This window comes from Podarcis filfolensis (genome assembly GCF_964270895.1).
Source record: "Podarcis filfolensis genome assembly, chromosome: 3".
Taxonomy (NCBI): Eukaryota; Metazoa; Chordata; class Lepidosauria; order Squamata; family Lacertidae; genus Podarcis; species Podarcis filfolensis.
The window spans coordinates 20,861,997-20,880,035 of record NC_139606.1 but is presented as its reverse complement, the minus strand read 5'-3'; the positions used below and the strand labels follow the sequence as shown (position 1 = coordinate 20,880,035).

At 40.1% G+C, this 18,039-nt stretch overlaps 1 protein-coding gene across 1 annotated transcript; it reads right to left on the bottom strand.

Moving 5' to 3' along the window:
* Positions 1-238: 238 nt before the first annotated feature.
* Positions 239-15,114, bottom strand: TDRD15 (tudor domain containing 15). Its single transcript, XM_083606895.1, has 4 exons — positions 12,999-15,114; positions 10,484-10,555; positions 3,108-9,340; positions 239-1,949 (listed from the first exon to the last, which is right to left on the bottom strand). The coding sequence occupies exons 2-3, from the start codon at positions 10,488-10,490 to the stop codon at positions 3,132-3,134; spliced, it is 6,216 nt and encodes a 2,071-aa protein (XP_083463021.1). The 5' UTR covers positions 10,491-10,555; positions 12,999-15,114; the 3' UTR covers positions 239-1,949; positions 3,108-3,131.
* Positions 15,115-18,039: the final 2,925 nt, after the last annotated feature.

Here is an 18,039-nt window from a genome sequence, read left to right as displayed (position 1 = left end):
AACTGCTTCCTGCTTTTAATACTGAAACAGAACCAAAAGATTCCGAACAGCAGCAGCAGCTATATGATTTACTGTATATTATGCTTTCCTTGGCATGAAAATACCCCTGTCCCTGATACCTTATGTAAAAGTAGCATTTATTTGATTGCAGCAGGACTTAATTTTATATTTGTTTCTACTAAGTAAGCTTTCAGCAAGTGCTAGGACAGTGTTGTACTAGAAAGCAATAGACAACCTAAACCTTTACCACAGATTTATTGCTGTTACCATCAGTTTAAATAAAAGAGCACTCTCACTTCAGTAAACAAAGTATGTACAGAGTTTACATATATCCTGCAAAACTTAAAATACAAATTTTAAAGGCCTGCTTTTTTCTAGTAGGTTCAATAAGAATGTGCATAATTTTTATGCTACATGCATATTTCCTAGCATACAAGCTAAATTGGTAGCTGAATAAAATCTAGCAACTGGATTACTTTGAAAATTCTGACATATACGATAGTACATCAACACACAATTCTAGTTCCTATAGATGAAGATGTAGAAGCAACCAATCACCTGTTTGTCCCGTCAAAAGACTAATGTGGGAACACTTTTAAAGCCAATTGTGTTAAACAAATCACATAGGCACAAACAAGACGGATTCATTGGTTAAATTATACCAGCCATTTGTGGAAATTAACCAGCAGATTGTAAGACATGCTGCAGATCAAGTATATTAGCAGACTGGAGAGGTGTGCATGTGTCTCAGAATAAACTGAGCTACAGGCAGAACTTCCACTTCTCAATGGAACTCCACTAAGTTGGGAAACCTTCACAATTGGGATCCAGTGCAGCATGACTTTCAGCAGTAGAAATGTGAGATTCGGCATGCCCTGGTACACATATGAGGCTCCCTGGACACCTGATACACATACATTTATACCTGTGTGATGTAAGCATCAGCGTTATGACTAATCAAATAACATACACAAAGAAAATTAAAATAGGAAAGACAGCTAAAACACAAATCAATATTCAGCACTACTTTTTCTTATGACGTAATAACTAAATATTCATGCATTACAGCTTTTCCTTTTACATGACACACATAAAATAAAATGTATTGCGGAGTTTGCTCACACTGTTTTGCATGTAAACTTGTGTGTGTGTGTTGGGTCCTAATTAATGTGTGAGTTAAGCAGCGGATTGTAAAAAGAAACACTGAAAATGCCAAAACGTGTGGTAGTTCGCAACTATATTTGCATTCAGCAAATGCACTTACTTGGAAATAAGTTCCACTGAAATCAAAAGACCAACTTCCTATGAAGTTTAGGTCAGATCAAGCTTTTTTGTTTGGTAAACATTAGACTGGCAGTCCTTGGTAGGCGCATTTCCCATAACAGTGTGTTTAAAGAAAACACCCACAAAACTCAGCAAATGTCAGAACAAAAAGCTGTTGCTTCTCACACTACTTTCCCTTATGGAAACCAATACATGAGCAATTCCAGCTTGAGTACATCAATCAAACCATGTAGAACATTTATTGCAATGTCTCAGAATCTGGTTGGTTGACGCTGGTTATTTTTGATAGCCAGACAAAACTTGCAAATGACTGTTATGTATTAGTATAAATTTCAATGATAAAATAAAATGGTGGTGAAACGTTATACTATGTAAGAGGACCATTTTGCACTTGTTGGCAAGGATACCACTCCCTTTTGATCATTACAAGAGAAAATATTAAATCAAGAGAAAATTAACAAAAAGCTGCAAGCTTTAGGTCAACCTTGTAGACCTGTTACAAACGTTTCGGGTTCATGGATTGTTGTTATTTTTGTGATTGCAGAAGTGTAATTCCTTTTAAATAATTCCTTTTAAGATTTCTCTTGTGAAAGTTGATGCGCTGACTGGCATCCAGATCCATTACTTGTTTCCAACTGTTGAAATTCTTCTTATCAGTTTTTAACCTGGAAAGCAAGTAATTATCAATACATGATTAGGGACAAAACAAACACAATAAACTGCCTAGGTTTAATGTAATGTGATGCTCTATGTAGACAGCAAATGAAACATTTTCAAAAACAACAACTGACCTGAAATTCTTTGTGCATGACTTCAAAGACATGCCTTACATATGTGGGGACTTCGCATAATCACTTCCAGAAATACATGAAGTTTCCACTGGGCTGTTGCCAAACTGGAACTGCAGAGTCACATTCATGTGGATAGAATATTGGGGCCAAACCAAACTTAAGTGTCAAGACTAGATCACTTTTAAATTCCTACAAAGAGGAATTTGCGAGTGTGAAACAGAAGGATTTATTATGAATATGACAATGACTAAGACTTTTCCTGAACAAACATGCCCCTACTTCCTTCCCTAAAAAAAAAAAATTTTCCTTCTAATGGGCCTATTAGATTGCAAGTAAGCCCTATAGGGGGAAAAAGCAGCTTTAAAAGGAAATTTGAAGAAAAGCAACCGTGGAGGAAGGATTCATGTCCCCTCCTAAATCCATGTTCTGCTTTAAATTTACACACATACACCTTAAAGAGGTTTGGTGAAAACCACATTGGATTAAATGGCATCAGTCTAACATACCTGAAGGAGTGTCTCTACCCTCATTGTTCAGTCTGGACACTGAGGTCCACCTTTGAGGGTCTTTTGGCAGTTCCCTCACTGAAATGTTACAGGGAACCAGGCAGAGGACTTCTTGGCAGTGGTGCCCTCCCTGTGGAACGCTCTCCCATCAGATGTCGATATAAAGAAATACACAACTTTTAGAAGACATCTGAAGGCAGCCCTGTATTGGGAAGTTTTTAATGACATTTTATCATATTTTTCTATGTGCTGGAAGCTGCCCAGAGTGGCTGGTGAAACCCAGCCAGATGGCAAGGGTATAAATAATAAACATTACTACTACTACTACTACTACTACTACTACTACTTAGGGCAACTGATCCCAGTGTTCATGGAAGCTCACAGTGCCCCCTCCTTGGGCATGGAAAACTAAGTACATGATTCTTTGGATCCCAGGCTTCATTGCATTTACATCTGGGTTTAATATATTTCTTATTAAATACATAGGAAAGAACAAAGGTAGTTTTAAAAGACGTTTGAAACTGACCTTTCTAGTGAAGCGTTTGTGTGATTAGCTCTCTTCATAAATTTGCATCCCATCAATCTTGGTGCTCAGTCCCATAAGATCATGCATTTCGTGGATTGATTCTGACAGTATGCCTGTACTATAGAGTCGCCTTTCTCTCTCACAAAATCTCTTGTCATACTTAAGCCGAGTTTCAGTCATTCTTCCATTAATGTGTAAGCAAGCTTTGTGCCACTCTTTTCTCTTTGAACACAGTCCTTTTGAGCTGTTCCCTCTCGAAACATTAACACAAGCACAACTGAGTTGCAAACTTGAATTTTGTGGCTTTCCCTCCTCAACTGACAGCAGAGCAATCTGTGCATCCAAATTCTTCTGACCACATATTTGTGTTGAATCACATAATATCTGTGAATTCAATGGATGAAGCTCTGCACTATTAATTGAACCAAACGAATATGGAGTGTTTGAATACACAGCACATCTGGAAGCAACCAGTATATCTGCTGCATTGTTCTTATCACATAACACAACAGCCTCTAGCTTCTGCCCACTGTGGCACTGTTTCAGCTTAAATGTGAGACCTTGTCTACTAAGAAATTCTTGAATTTTAAGCTTTGCCTCATCACTCCATTGTTCCCCATCAGCAGGTGACACTCCAAACAAAGAGCAAGGATAAGTTAATCGAGGTAATTTAGCAAGCTCTTCTGGGATAACTTTCAGCTTGTGACTATCAGAAATGGGGATGGGAACTGATAACCCATCATCAATAAAAGTAACTATTAAGAGATTAAAGGGTTTGGAGACTTCAGAAACTTCAACTCTGTTCCACTTTTCATTAGATCCAATCTTTATCAAACAACTGGTACCAGGAATGACAAGCTCCTGTGGAATTGTAGGCAGGTTTTCTGGAAGGTCAGAGAGTAACTTAAACAAAGCGTTTAGAGACTTAAATGAGTCTTCTAACTGGATACAGAAGTTTGAAGGATCAGTGACAGACGTCACAAACCCAGGATAATACCGATCATTCTGGAATGGTGCCCAGGAAACAGAATTTGGTCTGAATGACAATTTAGGCATTGTTTTGCCCATTTTTATATTTTCTGGTGAGTTACATTTCTCCAGCACCCTTTGGTAAGATCTTTGATTCCAGTATTCCAAAAGCAGAATCCCATCTATTAAAATATCCACTTCCCACATAAAAGTAGATTCTAGGTATCTCAGAAACAAGATCTTGATCTCATGGCATTTTATAATCTTCAACACGCTCTCAAGGGACATATCCACTAGGTTTTCAGCCCAAGCCCATTTACAAGGCATAGCATTCCGGGGAATACTCCTGAACTTGTCACTAAGCATCTGTGTGTCATGAAATGACACCATTTCATATTCTCCCAAGTCCATGAAAAAAACTAGCATGTGACCCTCATTCACATACTTTTTAATAACTTCAGATCGATACCATTTCAAGGTCTCTTTTGATTTTGTCAAACATTCTAACCCTTCTTGAATATTTTCCATTGCAAGCAAGGAGTTCTTCTCAGCTTCTTGGGTAGTCATCACGTTTAAGTCAAAAAATATTTGTGCATCCTTCTTCAATTTTATATAGAAATGTCCATCTCTTGAAATGTGACCTATTTCAGCCAATTCTAGCTGTCCAGGCTTTATTTTTTGGCAGGGAATCTTAGGGTGGCTCTCCCAAGGATGTCCAGCTTTTATTAATACTTCAGACACATTTTGGCTTTCTGATTTTTTACTTTGGTCATTACCATCAGTATCTACATCTGTTACTGGAAGATGTTTTACGACTTCATCAAGATGTAACAGACTCATATTCTGTAAACCTAACTCATTGATCATAGACATTTCATGGCAGAATACATCAACCTCCCACTGTTCACCATGCTGTTGTAAAAACTCTAACGCTAATAGTTGATTATTGACTTTACTGGCAATGCAGGCAGCCATATCGCTACTGCAACTTTTATCTGGAAATGCATATCTTACTTTGCTAAGAAAACAGTGTATGCTGAATCTTGGAAAATTTAAGAAAACCTTTTCCATCTTGTATATTTTTGATGCATTCACAGTTGATGAGTTACCATAGTCAATGAACTCTACTTCAAAAGATTTTTCTGATTTAATACCTCTAATGACAGCTCTATATGTGCAGCAATCGGCTTCATACTCTGCTAAAACCATGTCACCTTCCTCGAGTTCAGCATGTGTTTCTGGCTCTAGAACCAGTGAGTCTCCATTCAGCTTCTCAGCAAGCTGCACAATTTCATTCTCATCCTCAGCACGATGAATATAGAAACTTGACATGCTAGTTATAGAAGAAATATAAACTAACATTTTGGAATTTGCCTGGATGTGATGCTGTGGAAGGCTTGTGTACTTTTTCCTGGTACCACTACACTTTTCTTCTCCAAAATATTTGTGTTTCAAGATCTGCAACTCTTTATCTGGAGGCATCTTCTTCAAACCCCGAGGAGGGCTATCACACTCAGTCCAAGATTCACAATATGTATCTCTGCATCTCTGTCTCAGATTGCTTTGCAAGGCCAATTCTGTATTATCTGAGGCTGCTGGGAGCTTTACAGACCTTGTACTCTGTTTCTGCAGATCAATTGCAATTTCTTTTCCAGCACACTGATTGCCAGGATTTGCTTCATTTTCTGTTTCTCTCTTCCAACCAACTACTTCATTTTTAATTTTTCTTTTAACTGCTTCTGACTTGACTTTATGCAACACGTTTTTGTCTCCAACAGTCTTTTCTGCAGGTGTGTTTATAATTTTTGGGTCACCATATTTTTGTGTGTGCTTCAATAATTCTTTAATCTTCCTATTTATCTGTAGATCTCCATCATACAACTCCACACCAAGCTGCCCATCAGATTCCTTAGATACGATTACTGCCTTCATTTCTTTCCCCAAGTAATTCTTCTCAAACCATGTATTTATTTCAGTTGTAATTTCAACATCTTTTAGATCTGAAAGGTAGCACTTGATAGCTTGCATAGGAGTAAATAATAATTCTGAAGCATGATTTGGAATAGGAATCATTTCTCTTTTTGCTACTGATTGTTTATTTCCAAAGTCTACAAAGTATACTTTCAAGTAATCTGATGAGCCCATAGGAGATGCTAAAGCTCTGTAGAAGAGGCCATCTTCAAAATATTTTGCTAAGTATAAATTGCAAGTGTTTAGCTGGTCTGTATAGCCTGTCATTTGACTAACCTCTGCAATCTTTTCAAACAGTTTGTCTATAGCACCTACATTTCTATTTAGTTGGCAATAGAATTTTGTAGGGCTGTGTATATGTGTTATACACACCCCTTCTTCATTTCCAATTTTCATGTTAAAAGATGAATAGTAAAATGTGTACAGAGAGAATGGCGGCACAAGGGACCTTGCGAATTCAAAAGAGTGAGACTGGGCATGACCACATTCTAAGAGAAACTGCTGCGAAGTAGTGAATGGAGTCTGTAAGTCAACAATATTATATAAATAGTTGGGGCTCCGAAGAATTAAGGCAGAAATTGTACAGGTCAGCAGATCATTAGAAGAGGAAACAAAGCGCTCAAAATCTCTACATGCCTCTGCAGTCCAGTTGTACGGGTCAAACGTTAAGGATTCAGTGACCGTATTAAGACAACATCTGAATGTTTGACATTCTAAGACCAGATATTCTGGAAGAATAGCTTGGAGGTCTTTTGACAAAACTCTTTCCTGGTTACCATAGTCTACAAATACTACATCAACTTCTGTCTCGGACACATGTTGCTGTACAGCAGCTCTGTACCACTTCCCATCCTTAGAATGTTTCACAACACAGGCATGTTGTCCAAGTTCATACGGGCTTTTTTGAGTGTTGTAATAATACTGAATTTGTTGCATCAAGTTAAATAGCTCTGGCAGTTTAGATCGCATCTGACAGAAAAAGTTACCTGGTGAAGTACTACGACAACATACAACATCAAATACAGTTCCAGGTTTAAACCGATACTCCTTATAAGGCTTCGGGGTATCACCTTTCCCAGATGTGTTTCCCAATTTATCTGAAAGAGTGTTTTCCCACCGCGGGAAGGTAACAGCATGCTCTTTTGTCAGAGGACTCCGCAATTTAGTCTTCTTCTGCCAACTCTTTTTATGTATCTTTTGTTTTGAGCATTGCATTTTAAAATCTCCCACAATGTTCTGAAAGGGATCTTGCTTTACTTCCCAATATTCCGCATATCCAGCCTGAACCATGGACAAAACAACATCGGTTTGTTCTGAGTCATTCATATACTGCACACTGACAATATACTTATTGGTTTTTTGTGCAATTACATGCAGTGTGAGCGGTTTGTCGAACACAATGCTTTTAAAGAAGTCAGTTTCTTTTTTAATCCATATGTCCTCGATTGGAAATGCATTAGCAAGTGAACAACAAACGGCCAAAGCTGGTAATTCTAGAAACTCTGGAAGCAAAACTCTCACATTGAAGAGTGGTACAGTTTCAGTATTGCCAAAATCTAAAAAACAAACATCAATACTCTTGTCCATCACTTCCCTGATAACAGCTCTGTAGTAATGCATATCCTTACTATACCGGGCACAGCATAGTTTTCCAGGTTCTGGATTTTCTAGAATCTTATCAACAGTTTCACTTGTATCATACACAGCTGCAATTTTCTTCATCAAGGCTTCAAACTCATCTCGACAATCAATAGTTTGAACCCAAAAATTTGATGGATTCAAGACATATACTACAAAAGCAATACAGACAGAACCAATTTGCATTTCTGCTCTCTTGCAAGGAATTCTTAAAGGAGAACACATTAAATGAGTGCCTTTTGAATCTGAATCATCTCCTGATTGTACAGTATTCCTATGAACAGAGTCGGCATAAACAGGATCTGTATCAGAGATTTTTATATCCTCACCTGTACAGGATTTTTTGGTCTTGAAGGATGGGTCAAGTTTTGGAATCACTTCACTCCCCTGTGGTAGATGTTCATAATGCATTGCAGACTCTTGTTTAAGAAGTGTAACGTAATACAAATGTTCATCAGCATTGAATAAATCAATGCGGGCATGAACAACACTTTGTCTTAGCAAGGCCTCCTTGAATTCTTTTAGTTGATCGTTTCTTACAGTTTCATCCTGAGAACTAAGACAGGAAAGTGCACAAGGAACTGAAAACCTAGGTACTGACATGAATTCTGGTTGAAGCTTTAAAACACAACTGGAAGGCACAGCTTCATAGCTGCCAAAATCCATAAACCAAATATTCACTTTGTTATCAGAAAGCAGCTGTTGTATCACTCCTCTATGCCACTGGCCATTTCTCCGTCTTGCTGCACAGAGGACTCCTAGATTCTCACAGGATGGAACATTTTCTGTACTAGTTTCGTAACAGGAAGACATGTTTGCTGTCAACTCATCCATCTCCACCTGGTATTGCAGCAGCTGACAATAAAATTTACTTGGACTGACTGCCACTGATATTTTTACTTTCTCTATCCCACCAACAGATAAAAGCGGCTGAAGGTTATTCATAATTGGCTGAACTTCTGATTGAATTCGATCATTACATAATACAGAATCCGGCCTTGTATATTTTTGTTGCAGTAAATCTGGCATCTGTTTACAAAGCAGCTCTTGTGGCAATTCAGTTAACATTTCTACAATAAGACAGAATGTATCTCCATCAACAAGTTTGCCTAATTTTAATTCAACCACATCACTTGTGATTTTTGGCACGTCAAGCAGAAATGTTTGGTGTGGTAGAATGGCTTGTATTTGGCCTTTAATCTGCAAATCTATTAATGACGAAAAGTAATTCAGAGCTTTTGGAGTCCATTTTTCTTCAATTGGAAGTATATTTCCAAAAATCCCACAAACCATCTTGGGAGGAAGTTGAAACAACTCATCAATAGCAGAAGCAATATGTGTCTCATCAACTGCCAGGATTTTCCCACTATCCATAAGAAATACTTCATAGATGTAATTCTTCTTTTGTACTACTCTTCCTCTGTACCATTCTCCACAAGCAGAGTCTTCTACCAAACAAAACTCGCCAATCCCGACACTGTCTTTCACTTTGGATACCTGCTGTATTTCATTTTGCAATATATGGTAATCAAACTCACAATCTGTGTTATATCTGCCTTGAAATTTCACAAGAACTTCTTTTGGATGGTAGTTTACGTCAGTAATCTTCAGATCTACATCTAGAAATTTTGTTGACAAAGATGAAATTCTCCTACCTGGAAAACCAAAATAAAGTTTGACATAATCAGGTAATATATGACTTTAACTGACAGTTCTGTCACCAGGTTTGATACCATTCCCGTTTTCAGATTTTCCTGCCAATAGGGCACATCAACTCAAAGTCTCAAGTATATATTTATCTTTAATACATCAAATGAAATATCGTATTTGAATACCATGCTTCTCTTTATATATTACTGGAAATTATGTAACCGTTTATTTTTATGTACACAGAGCCTAGGGCTTGCCGATCAGAAGATCAGCGGTTCGAATCCCCGCATCAGGGTGAGCTCCCATTGCTCAGTCCCTGCTCCTGCCAACCTAGTAGTTCGAAAGCATGTCAAAGTGCAAGTAGATAAATAGGTACAGCTCCGGCGTGAAGGTAAACTGTGTTTCCGTGCGCTGCTCTGGTTCGCCAGAAGCAGCTTAGTCATGCTGGCCACATGACCCAGAAGCTGTACGCCAGCTCCCTCGGCCAATAAAGCGAGATGAGCGCCGCAACCCCAGAGTCGTCCGTGACTGGACCTAATGGTTAGGGGTCCCTTTACCTTTACCTAAATCTTTCTAATATATAAATATAACCAAATCTATACGGTAAGTTTAAGTGATACCCTAAGCCTAAATTACTGAGCCTTAAAAGATCAGTCAGACAGTGCCTATTTCTACACATAACTAACAGTCCAATATTCTGAGTCATCTAAATAATCAAATGATTTCTTTTATCACATAGTGGGGAAATGCATTCTTCAGTTCTAGTACAGTTGGCAATAATACAGGTAAGGAAACTAGAGAAAACTGGAAGGAGAGTAAAAAGTTAAGCAATTTAGGGGAAAGAATGGACTGAGATGAAAGATGCAATTTATGAAATTAACAAGAAGTAATAAGAAATGAGAGATGTTCACAATGTTTTGCAAAGTCATCTCTATATTTTACAGTTAGCATTAAAAAGGAAGATCTCAGCGACATGCAAACCATGAGACAGTGCTGTATAACGGCAGGGTTTTTAAACATCACCCAAAAGTAGACTAATATGTAAACAAACTAAAGGGACAAGATGTATGCAAAGTGCAGAAAGACCAGTAAATTGCTGTTCTTGCTTCATCTTCTCTCCAAAACATTTTTCAAAAATCTTATCTCACCTGCCATATCTCAAAATATTCACAGCTTTTCATCTGTCCAGAAACAGCTGGGGGAGGAGGAGTCAAAAAAATCTGTAAAGCATTGAAGAAAACATGGAAAAGTCATGTAGTTTAAAATCTTAAGTGTGTGTGTTTTTGTGCTTTAATCGATTTTTTTTTTCCGCATCCCATTAACACTTGACCAAAGCGTCTTTTCCCTCTCTTCCCCTGCACTCATTTATCAGGGTGGAGAAAAACAATTAAAAATAGAAACTGCATTTTTTCTATTGTTTTAAATTCAAACACAAAGTGTATTTTAAATAATGACTAAACAACATTTAGGCAAATATTAAATAATCTAGATATCCCTACGGTGCATCTCTAAACTGAATCAGTGCTTTTACCAGATACATCAAGTAAAAGGTTTTTCTGTGTAACTGAAGAACATTTTAATACGTCTCAGATATGAATACTTGCACTGAAAGAAGGTTTTTCATTTTCACTTTATAAAACTGCTATAGCAGGCATAGGCAAACTCGGCCTTCCAGATGTTTTGCGACTACAACTCCCATCATCCCCAGCTAACAGGACCAGCACTGGAGGGTCGAGTTTGCCTGTGCCTGTGCTATAGTCTACCCAGGAACTATCAAACCTTGTTTCAACCTCTTGTAAAGTGGCCAGGTTTTTGAAAAAGAGGACAGTGCTTCCATATATTTAACAGAATCATAGAATTGTAGTTGGTAGGGATCATGAGAGTCATCTAGTCCAACCCCCTGCAATATAGGAATCTTTTGCCCAACGTAGGGCTCAAAATCCCCCTACTGAACAATTATTAAATCTGACCAACCTGGACAATAATGGGCATAGCAATTTTGTTTAATATTTTGTTTTTGTGAGGGTGCAGCTGGGCAAAGGTGAAGCAGAAATGAACAACACAGAAAGGAAGAGGAGAACTGTTCAGTGTGCATATTCCTATGTTCCTTGTTTCTGCTAAAGTCCTCCACTCACTTGACAAAGTCCCACTTGAATTCAATGGAGCTTACTTCTGAGTAGACCTGTACAGGACTGGACTATTAGCCTCACAAACGGTAAATATGCTGGTCCTAAGAAAGGCTCTTTTAAATACATTCCATCTATAGATAAAAGGACAGCAAGCAAAACATAGAGATACAAAGCTTCCTTGTAGAGATACAAAGCTTCCTTGTAAAAATGAGGAAATGTAAACAACAATCATACTAACATGCGGCAAAGCCTGAGACTCTTAACCTCAGGGTCGCGGGTTCAAGTCCCACGTTAGGCAAATATTCCTGCATTGTTGGACTAGATGAGCCTTGTGGTCCCTTCCAACCCTACTATGTCGTGATTCTGGGATCACATTCGCATGACTGCTTCCAGGAAATGTGCAAAGCAGCACCACTGGGAAACCGGATTGAGATCAGCCGAGCCTAAATCAGGATACAAATGGCCACATTTTAAACCCATCTACCCTGCTTATGAATACTAAACCGCATATATGTACACATGTACTGGGTAGACCAGAGAAAGCTTATTTGTTTACTCTTTAAGGTGCCACGTGGAGGTTATTTTGCTGCAACAGACAAATGGGGCTACCATTCTGGTATTTCATAGATAGATACAGTTGTGTCAACTTGGAATAAAATATGGGGGGGGGGGTAATCCCCACTCTGCATAATCAGTCACATGATGTGGTGTGCAACACGCACCATCTGAATGGCAATGCCCATCAACTTTGTTTATGTGTGTTTTTAATTTTTTTATCAAATTTTCTGTTTTACCATTTAAAATTTCCCTCTTTCTCTTTCCATGGTTCATTTTACATATCATAAATCCCTGCATATTTTACAAAAACTATACCATTCAGTATTCCATGATTATTGCATCCACCAAAACCTATTGACACTGCTGAATTTATCTTAACGTTGCCTGCGTTTTCAGCTATACACAATTATTTCCCATATATTCTATAAATGTTTTCCTTCTTTACCTTCTTTAAAATGCCCATCAACTATGGGGGGGCTTGGCCATCTCAAATATTTTATTGGGGGCCCCAAAGACCCCTCAGTATGCATATATATATATATATATATATATATACACACACACACACACACACACATACACACACACACACACACACACATATATACATACATATATATATATATATATATATATATATATATATACACACACACACACACACATACACATACGATGGTTTTTATTGGGGGGGCTGCAGAACATGGCAGCGCCTTTCACTTCCGGGTAGCTAAAATACCGACTTTCTTGGAAAGTCAAGCGAGCCGTAATAAAAGATGAGGAAACAAGACAATACCGTGTATTTTTTTAAGGCGGGGGGGAGAGAAAAGGCTAATTTCAAGCCTCGACTCCCCGCAGCTCTTCGAAAGCAGTATGGGAAATGGGGCGAAACCCTTTCCTTTCGCCCTTTTTTAATTTCGCATTTTCTCCCCTCCCTCCCCCAGGTTTCGGGGTGCAACCCCACAATCCCGTTTACCTGGGACCGAATCCGAGGAGGGGGGTGGGCTTCCCCCTCTGAGGAGAGGCACGAAGAAGCGGCGGCGGCCTTTCCAACCACAGCCGCCGGCTTCGGGGCCGGGCTGGGAAGGCGAGGGCAGCAGCAGCAGCCCAGGGGAAAGCGGCCCTGAGGGAGGAGGAAGCGGCTCGGCGGCGTTTTTCGAGGGGAAACGCGGCCCTCGGGGGGAAGAAACCAGAAGCGCCTTACACTGAGTGGGAAGAAGGGGAGGAGGCCTGAGGGGAAAGCGCGCCAGGCCGCCCAAGGGCCGCGTGCGCCTCGCGAGGAGGCAGCCAGGCGCGAGGCGGGGAGTCGTTAAACGGCGCCGGAGGAAGCCGGCCTGAGGGACCAAGCGCCGCCGCCGCCGCCTTGACTCCGAAGGAAGGTTAAGAGGCGCGTCAAAGGCAAAGGAAGGGGAGGTTAGGCCCGAGGGAGCCGTTGGCTCTGCTCTTTCCGGAACGGTTGGCTTTGGGGGGAGGGCGGGTTAAGGTGGGCGCCCTCAGGGTTGGCACCTTTGTTTGGGGTGGGGTGGGCGGCTTCAATGTTTTCACCTGCTGCTGAAGTGGGAGCGTTTCCGCGTTTTCTCCCATGGAAATAGGGACGTCCCCTTCCGTCATGGGGTGTTGGTTTTTTTACGGTTTATATTCCCACCCGTCTGACTGGTGGGTCAGTCTGGGCGGCCCCCGACATATATTGAAACATAGTAAAACGTGAAACATTTTTTAAAATGCAGGATTGCCTTCAGATGGCTCGGGGGTCCGAGAGCGTCCTATATTCCAACGTTTCTCCGATGAAAAAATGGACGTCCTATGATACCCTCCAATTTCCCCCCATTAAAAATAGGGACGCCCTACTATACCTTCCAACTTTTATCCAGTGAAAATAGGGATGCTCTGCTATACCTTCTAACCTTTATCCTTTGAAAAAAGGGATGTCCTACTATAGCCTCCAACATTTCCCCACTGAAAATAAGGACATCCTACCATACCCACCAACATTTCCCCACTGAAAATAGAGACATCCTACTATAGACGCCAACATTTCCCCAATGAAAATAGGGCCGTCCTATTATAACTTCCAACCTTTATCCAATGAAAATAGGGATGTCTTACTATAGCCTCCAACATTTCCCCAATGAATATATGGGCATCCTACTATAGACTCTAACATTTACCCAATGGAAATAAGGATAGCCTCCTACTACAGCCTCCAACATTTCCCCAATAAAAATACCATCCCATCCAACTGATGGCCTACCATATCATCCAACTGAAAAGTATAGCTATGGCAAAGAGTTCCTTCCCATGTATCTCTAAACTGGAAAACCGTGAGACTGGTTGTACTGCCTGAAATTTAGCCCTACTACACTCCATAGCACGTTTTGAAGCCTATCCAGCACAACCACTATAGCAGATAGGGAGGAGCATTGCTTGTTTCCTTTTTTAAAAAAAGTTTAGGAGTTTTCCTACTCGTATTGAAATACTACCCTTCAATGAGGCCAAACTTAGATTCACAAAATGTTCAGGGGTATGCATACCCCTGCATACCCCCAGAAAAAAAGCATTGGGGAGGAGGCATGTACTGCTTCAAGAACAGCCCCATATGCTAGCCCAGTGTTAGCCTGTATCAGAATCATATTGGTTTTGAGCATTCTCTGAGCTGATGGCCACACCTAGCCAGCCAGGCTTTAGGATTGTGCTTGTTTCCTGGAGAGCCTTGCTGTTTGCTTCTCCCCCCCCCCCCCACTGCCTTTTTGTGTAAGTGAGAAGCACTGTGCACAAAGTGAGCCTCTTGTTTGTAAAATAAATGGGCTCTGTTTGTGTTTTACTTGCACTGTTTTTCTTTCATGTACTAAATTTGCTATTTTTAAAATGTTTTTTTTTTCAATCCTGCATCAGTTTAGCCTCATCCGGAATGGCTATGATAAAAATGTCTTACTATGCTAAAATGGGACGTGGGTGGTGCTGTGGGTTAAACCACAGAGCCTAGGGCTTGCTGATCAGAAGGTTGGCAGTTTGAATCCCCGCGATGGGGTGAGCTCCTGTTGCTCGGTCCCTGCTCCTGCCAACCTAGCAGTTCGAAAGCACGTCAAAGTGCAAATAGATAAATAGGTACCGCTCTGGCGAGAAGGTAAACGGCGTTTCCGTGCACTGCTCTGGTTCGCCAGCAGCGGCTTAGTCATGCTGGCCACATGACCCAGAAGCTGTACGTCGGCTCCCTCAGCCAATAAAGCGAGATGAGCGCCACAACCCCAGAGTCGTCCGCGAGTGGACCTAATGGTCAGGGGTGCTTGGAGGAAAGGTGCACAGAAGGTGTTGGGTCTCTTCAGTCCAATAATGCCAGAATCTCATGCTGCCTGTCACATGTTGCACATGTGCCATGGCTTCCAAATACCATACATGCAAAGCAATGCCATTCCCCCCAAGAATCCTGGGAACTGTAGTTTGCCCCTCACAGAGCTACAATTCCCAGCACCCTTAACAAACGACAGCTCCAGCATGCTTTGAAGCCATGCACTTTAATTGCCTAGATTGGATGTGACGTATAGCTGATATAACATACAGAGCTGCTGTGGGAATAAAAGGGAAAATACAAAGATGGAATACTGTATTAGTTGCAAACAATCAGCACATCTAATGGCAATTCACCACACAAAGCTTTATTGGGAGAACATTTTATGAAACCAAGATTGTTGCCACAACATTTTCAAATAATTTTAAAAAACATTTTCCCTTTAGGACGGCTTACCGAAGGAACAATCACATTGAAATAAATGTGTGTTTCTTCAGCGACAAAAGTGTTAATCGAAACTACTTTGTTGAGCCACTAGATGGCAGGCAAATATTTAGAAAAAACATCTGCTAAGAGAATTAGAGAGCGGTTTTTTCATGTGTTGCATTTTGATGGAACATTCCATACTCATCATCACACAGAATCAGCCAACCATTATCAGAGCCAATGGGTGAAAATAAGGAAGCAGATTTCAGCTCAACACTAAGAGAAGCTTCCAAAAAGTAAGAGATTATTGAGAGGTGGTGGCTGCTCCTTCTCCTGAGCTGTTAAAGCAGAAGGTGGACAGCCATCCGTCAGGGATGGATCCTCCTACACTGCCATTCCTACACTGAGCAGGAGTTTGGACTAGATAAATGCATAGGTCCCACCCAAACTGATGGATTCTGATAAAATGGGTTGCAGCCAATTCTAGTCCGACTCAGAGTAGATGAAGCTCATTGGCATCACTAACTGAGGTTCATTCATCTCAATGGGTCTCCTCTGAGTAACACTTAGTTGGTTGCATCCCGATATGAAGTGCTTCTGAAGTACCGTGCCTTCTCGCATCTCAGCTGGGAAGCGTTTAGCCTGAATGTCGGCAACACGTTCAGAAATCTGCATGATGCTTTCACATTACAGAGTATTGAGAACTACTGCTGTGAAATGAAAGCAAGGAAAAGCTTTTACAACTGTGTGCCACATTGTAAATGTCAATTACCACCTTATATCAGCCCTATGAAGTAAGGAATTACTTGCATTCCCATTCCATTAAATCCAGAGAAGTTAAGTGACTTATCCCTGGGAGTCAGTGGCACTAGAAGATTTGCAATTTAATAACAGTCATTATATTTCTGTGTGTTCCCTTGAGCTACATGACAGCGCTATCAGTGAACTGATACACACAACTGAACTTTTGTCATTGTGGATTTTAAAATGACAGTTTGATTGAATATGGTAGAGTGGTTGTGCATGCAGAAGTATAAAGCACAGGCTACAAGCTTGGAAGTCCTGGGTTCAAATTTTAGCTCAGCCATGAATTCAATGGTGGCCTTAGATAACGTTATTTCTCTAAGCCTCAGTGCTTATCTCTGATGAAGGAATCATAATTCAACCTACAAGAATCAATACTGTAGGTTGGTAAATGTGAAGAGCATGGAGCCACTTTTTATTTATTCCTTATATTTAGCCCCCACCTGAAGATTTAAATATTCTGAAAGAATCCCAAATCATCTGGGTGCGCGTATTGCAGTTCTTGCTAAACCTTTGTTAGTCTTTTAAATGTAATCATTTGGATATATATCTGCCGCCTGCTATTAGGGAAAACATGTATGGCTCCTCAAACTTGCTATGGCTTTTAAAGATGCTTGCTAAGAAGGCTACCTTTTCCATCTTTGGTTGTGGTTTCCAGACCAGTTTTCCCCACTGCAGAGCAGAATTCAAAACCATAGCCCTAGGCTGCAATTCATTTATTTACTTTGTCCCTCAGAACTCAAGGGAGGAGCCACTGAGAACCACAGTAACTAATTCCTTCATTGTTGTAATCACATGTGCTTCATCTGCTAAGCTCCACCCTAGGTTCTAGCTCTTGGTTATGCTAGAATGTGGCAAAAGAAAGAATCAAGGAAATGATTTGAAATCACAAATACAAAATATATCAGAACTGAAAACAGCTCATTGCCTGATAATTGCCACTTATCAAATCCATATTTTTTTTTATTTTGGAATGCCTTGAAACAGAATAGCTCTTATCTGTCAAAATACCTAAAGAAACTGCTACCATTGTAAGAACATTTACTTTTCAAAAAACCCCATACAATTTCAAATTAAGTCCAGCAATGAAGGACAGTGTGTTAATCATTATATCTGTCTTGTTAAACATTTTACATTTCCCCCTCTGTTTATAAACAGAGTTGATGACCTAGAACTGCCTCTTTTCTGACATTTCCCATTTTGTCAATAACAAATTACCTGTGCAGTGATTATGTGACATTTGCCTGGTTTTCCTGGTTTCTTTGAAACCAATAGACTTCCACTGGAAATCTTCAGATGTGCAGGTAGCATTTTTATAATTTTAGAGCTCATTTGTATAGAATAGGCATAATCAACAAAGTCGCTCAAATTGTCTATTTACCTTAGTATCCTCTGTAGCCCTTTAGATATTTGAAGATGGATCTCATATCTCCTCTCAAGTCTCCTCTTTTCAATGCTAAGCATACCCAACTCCCTCAAACATTCCTCATAAGGCATGGTT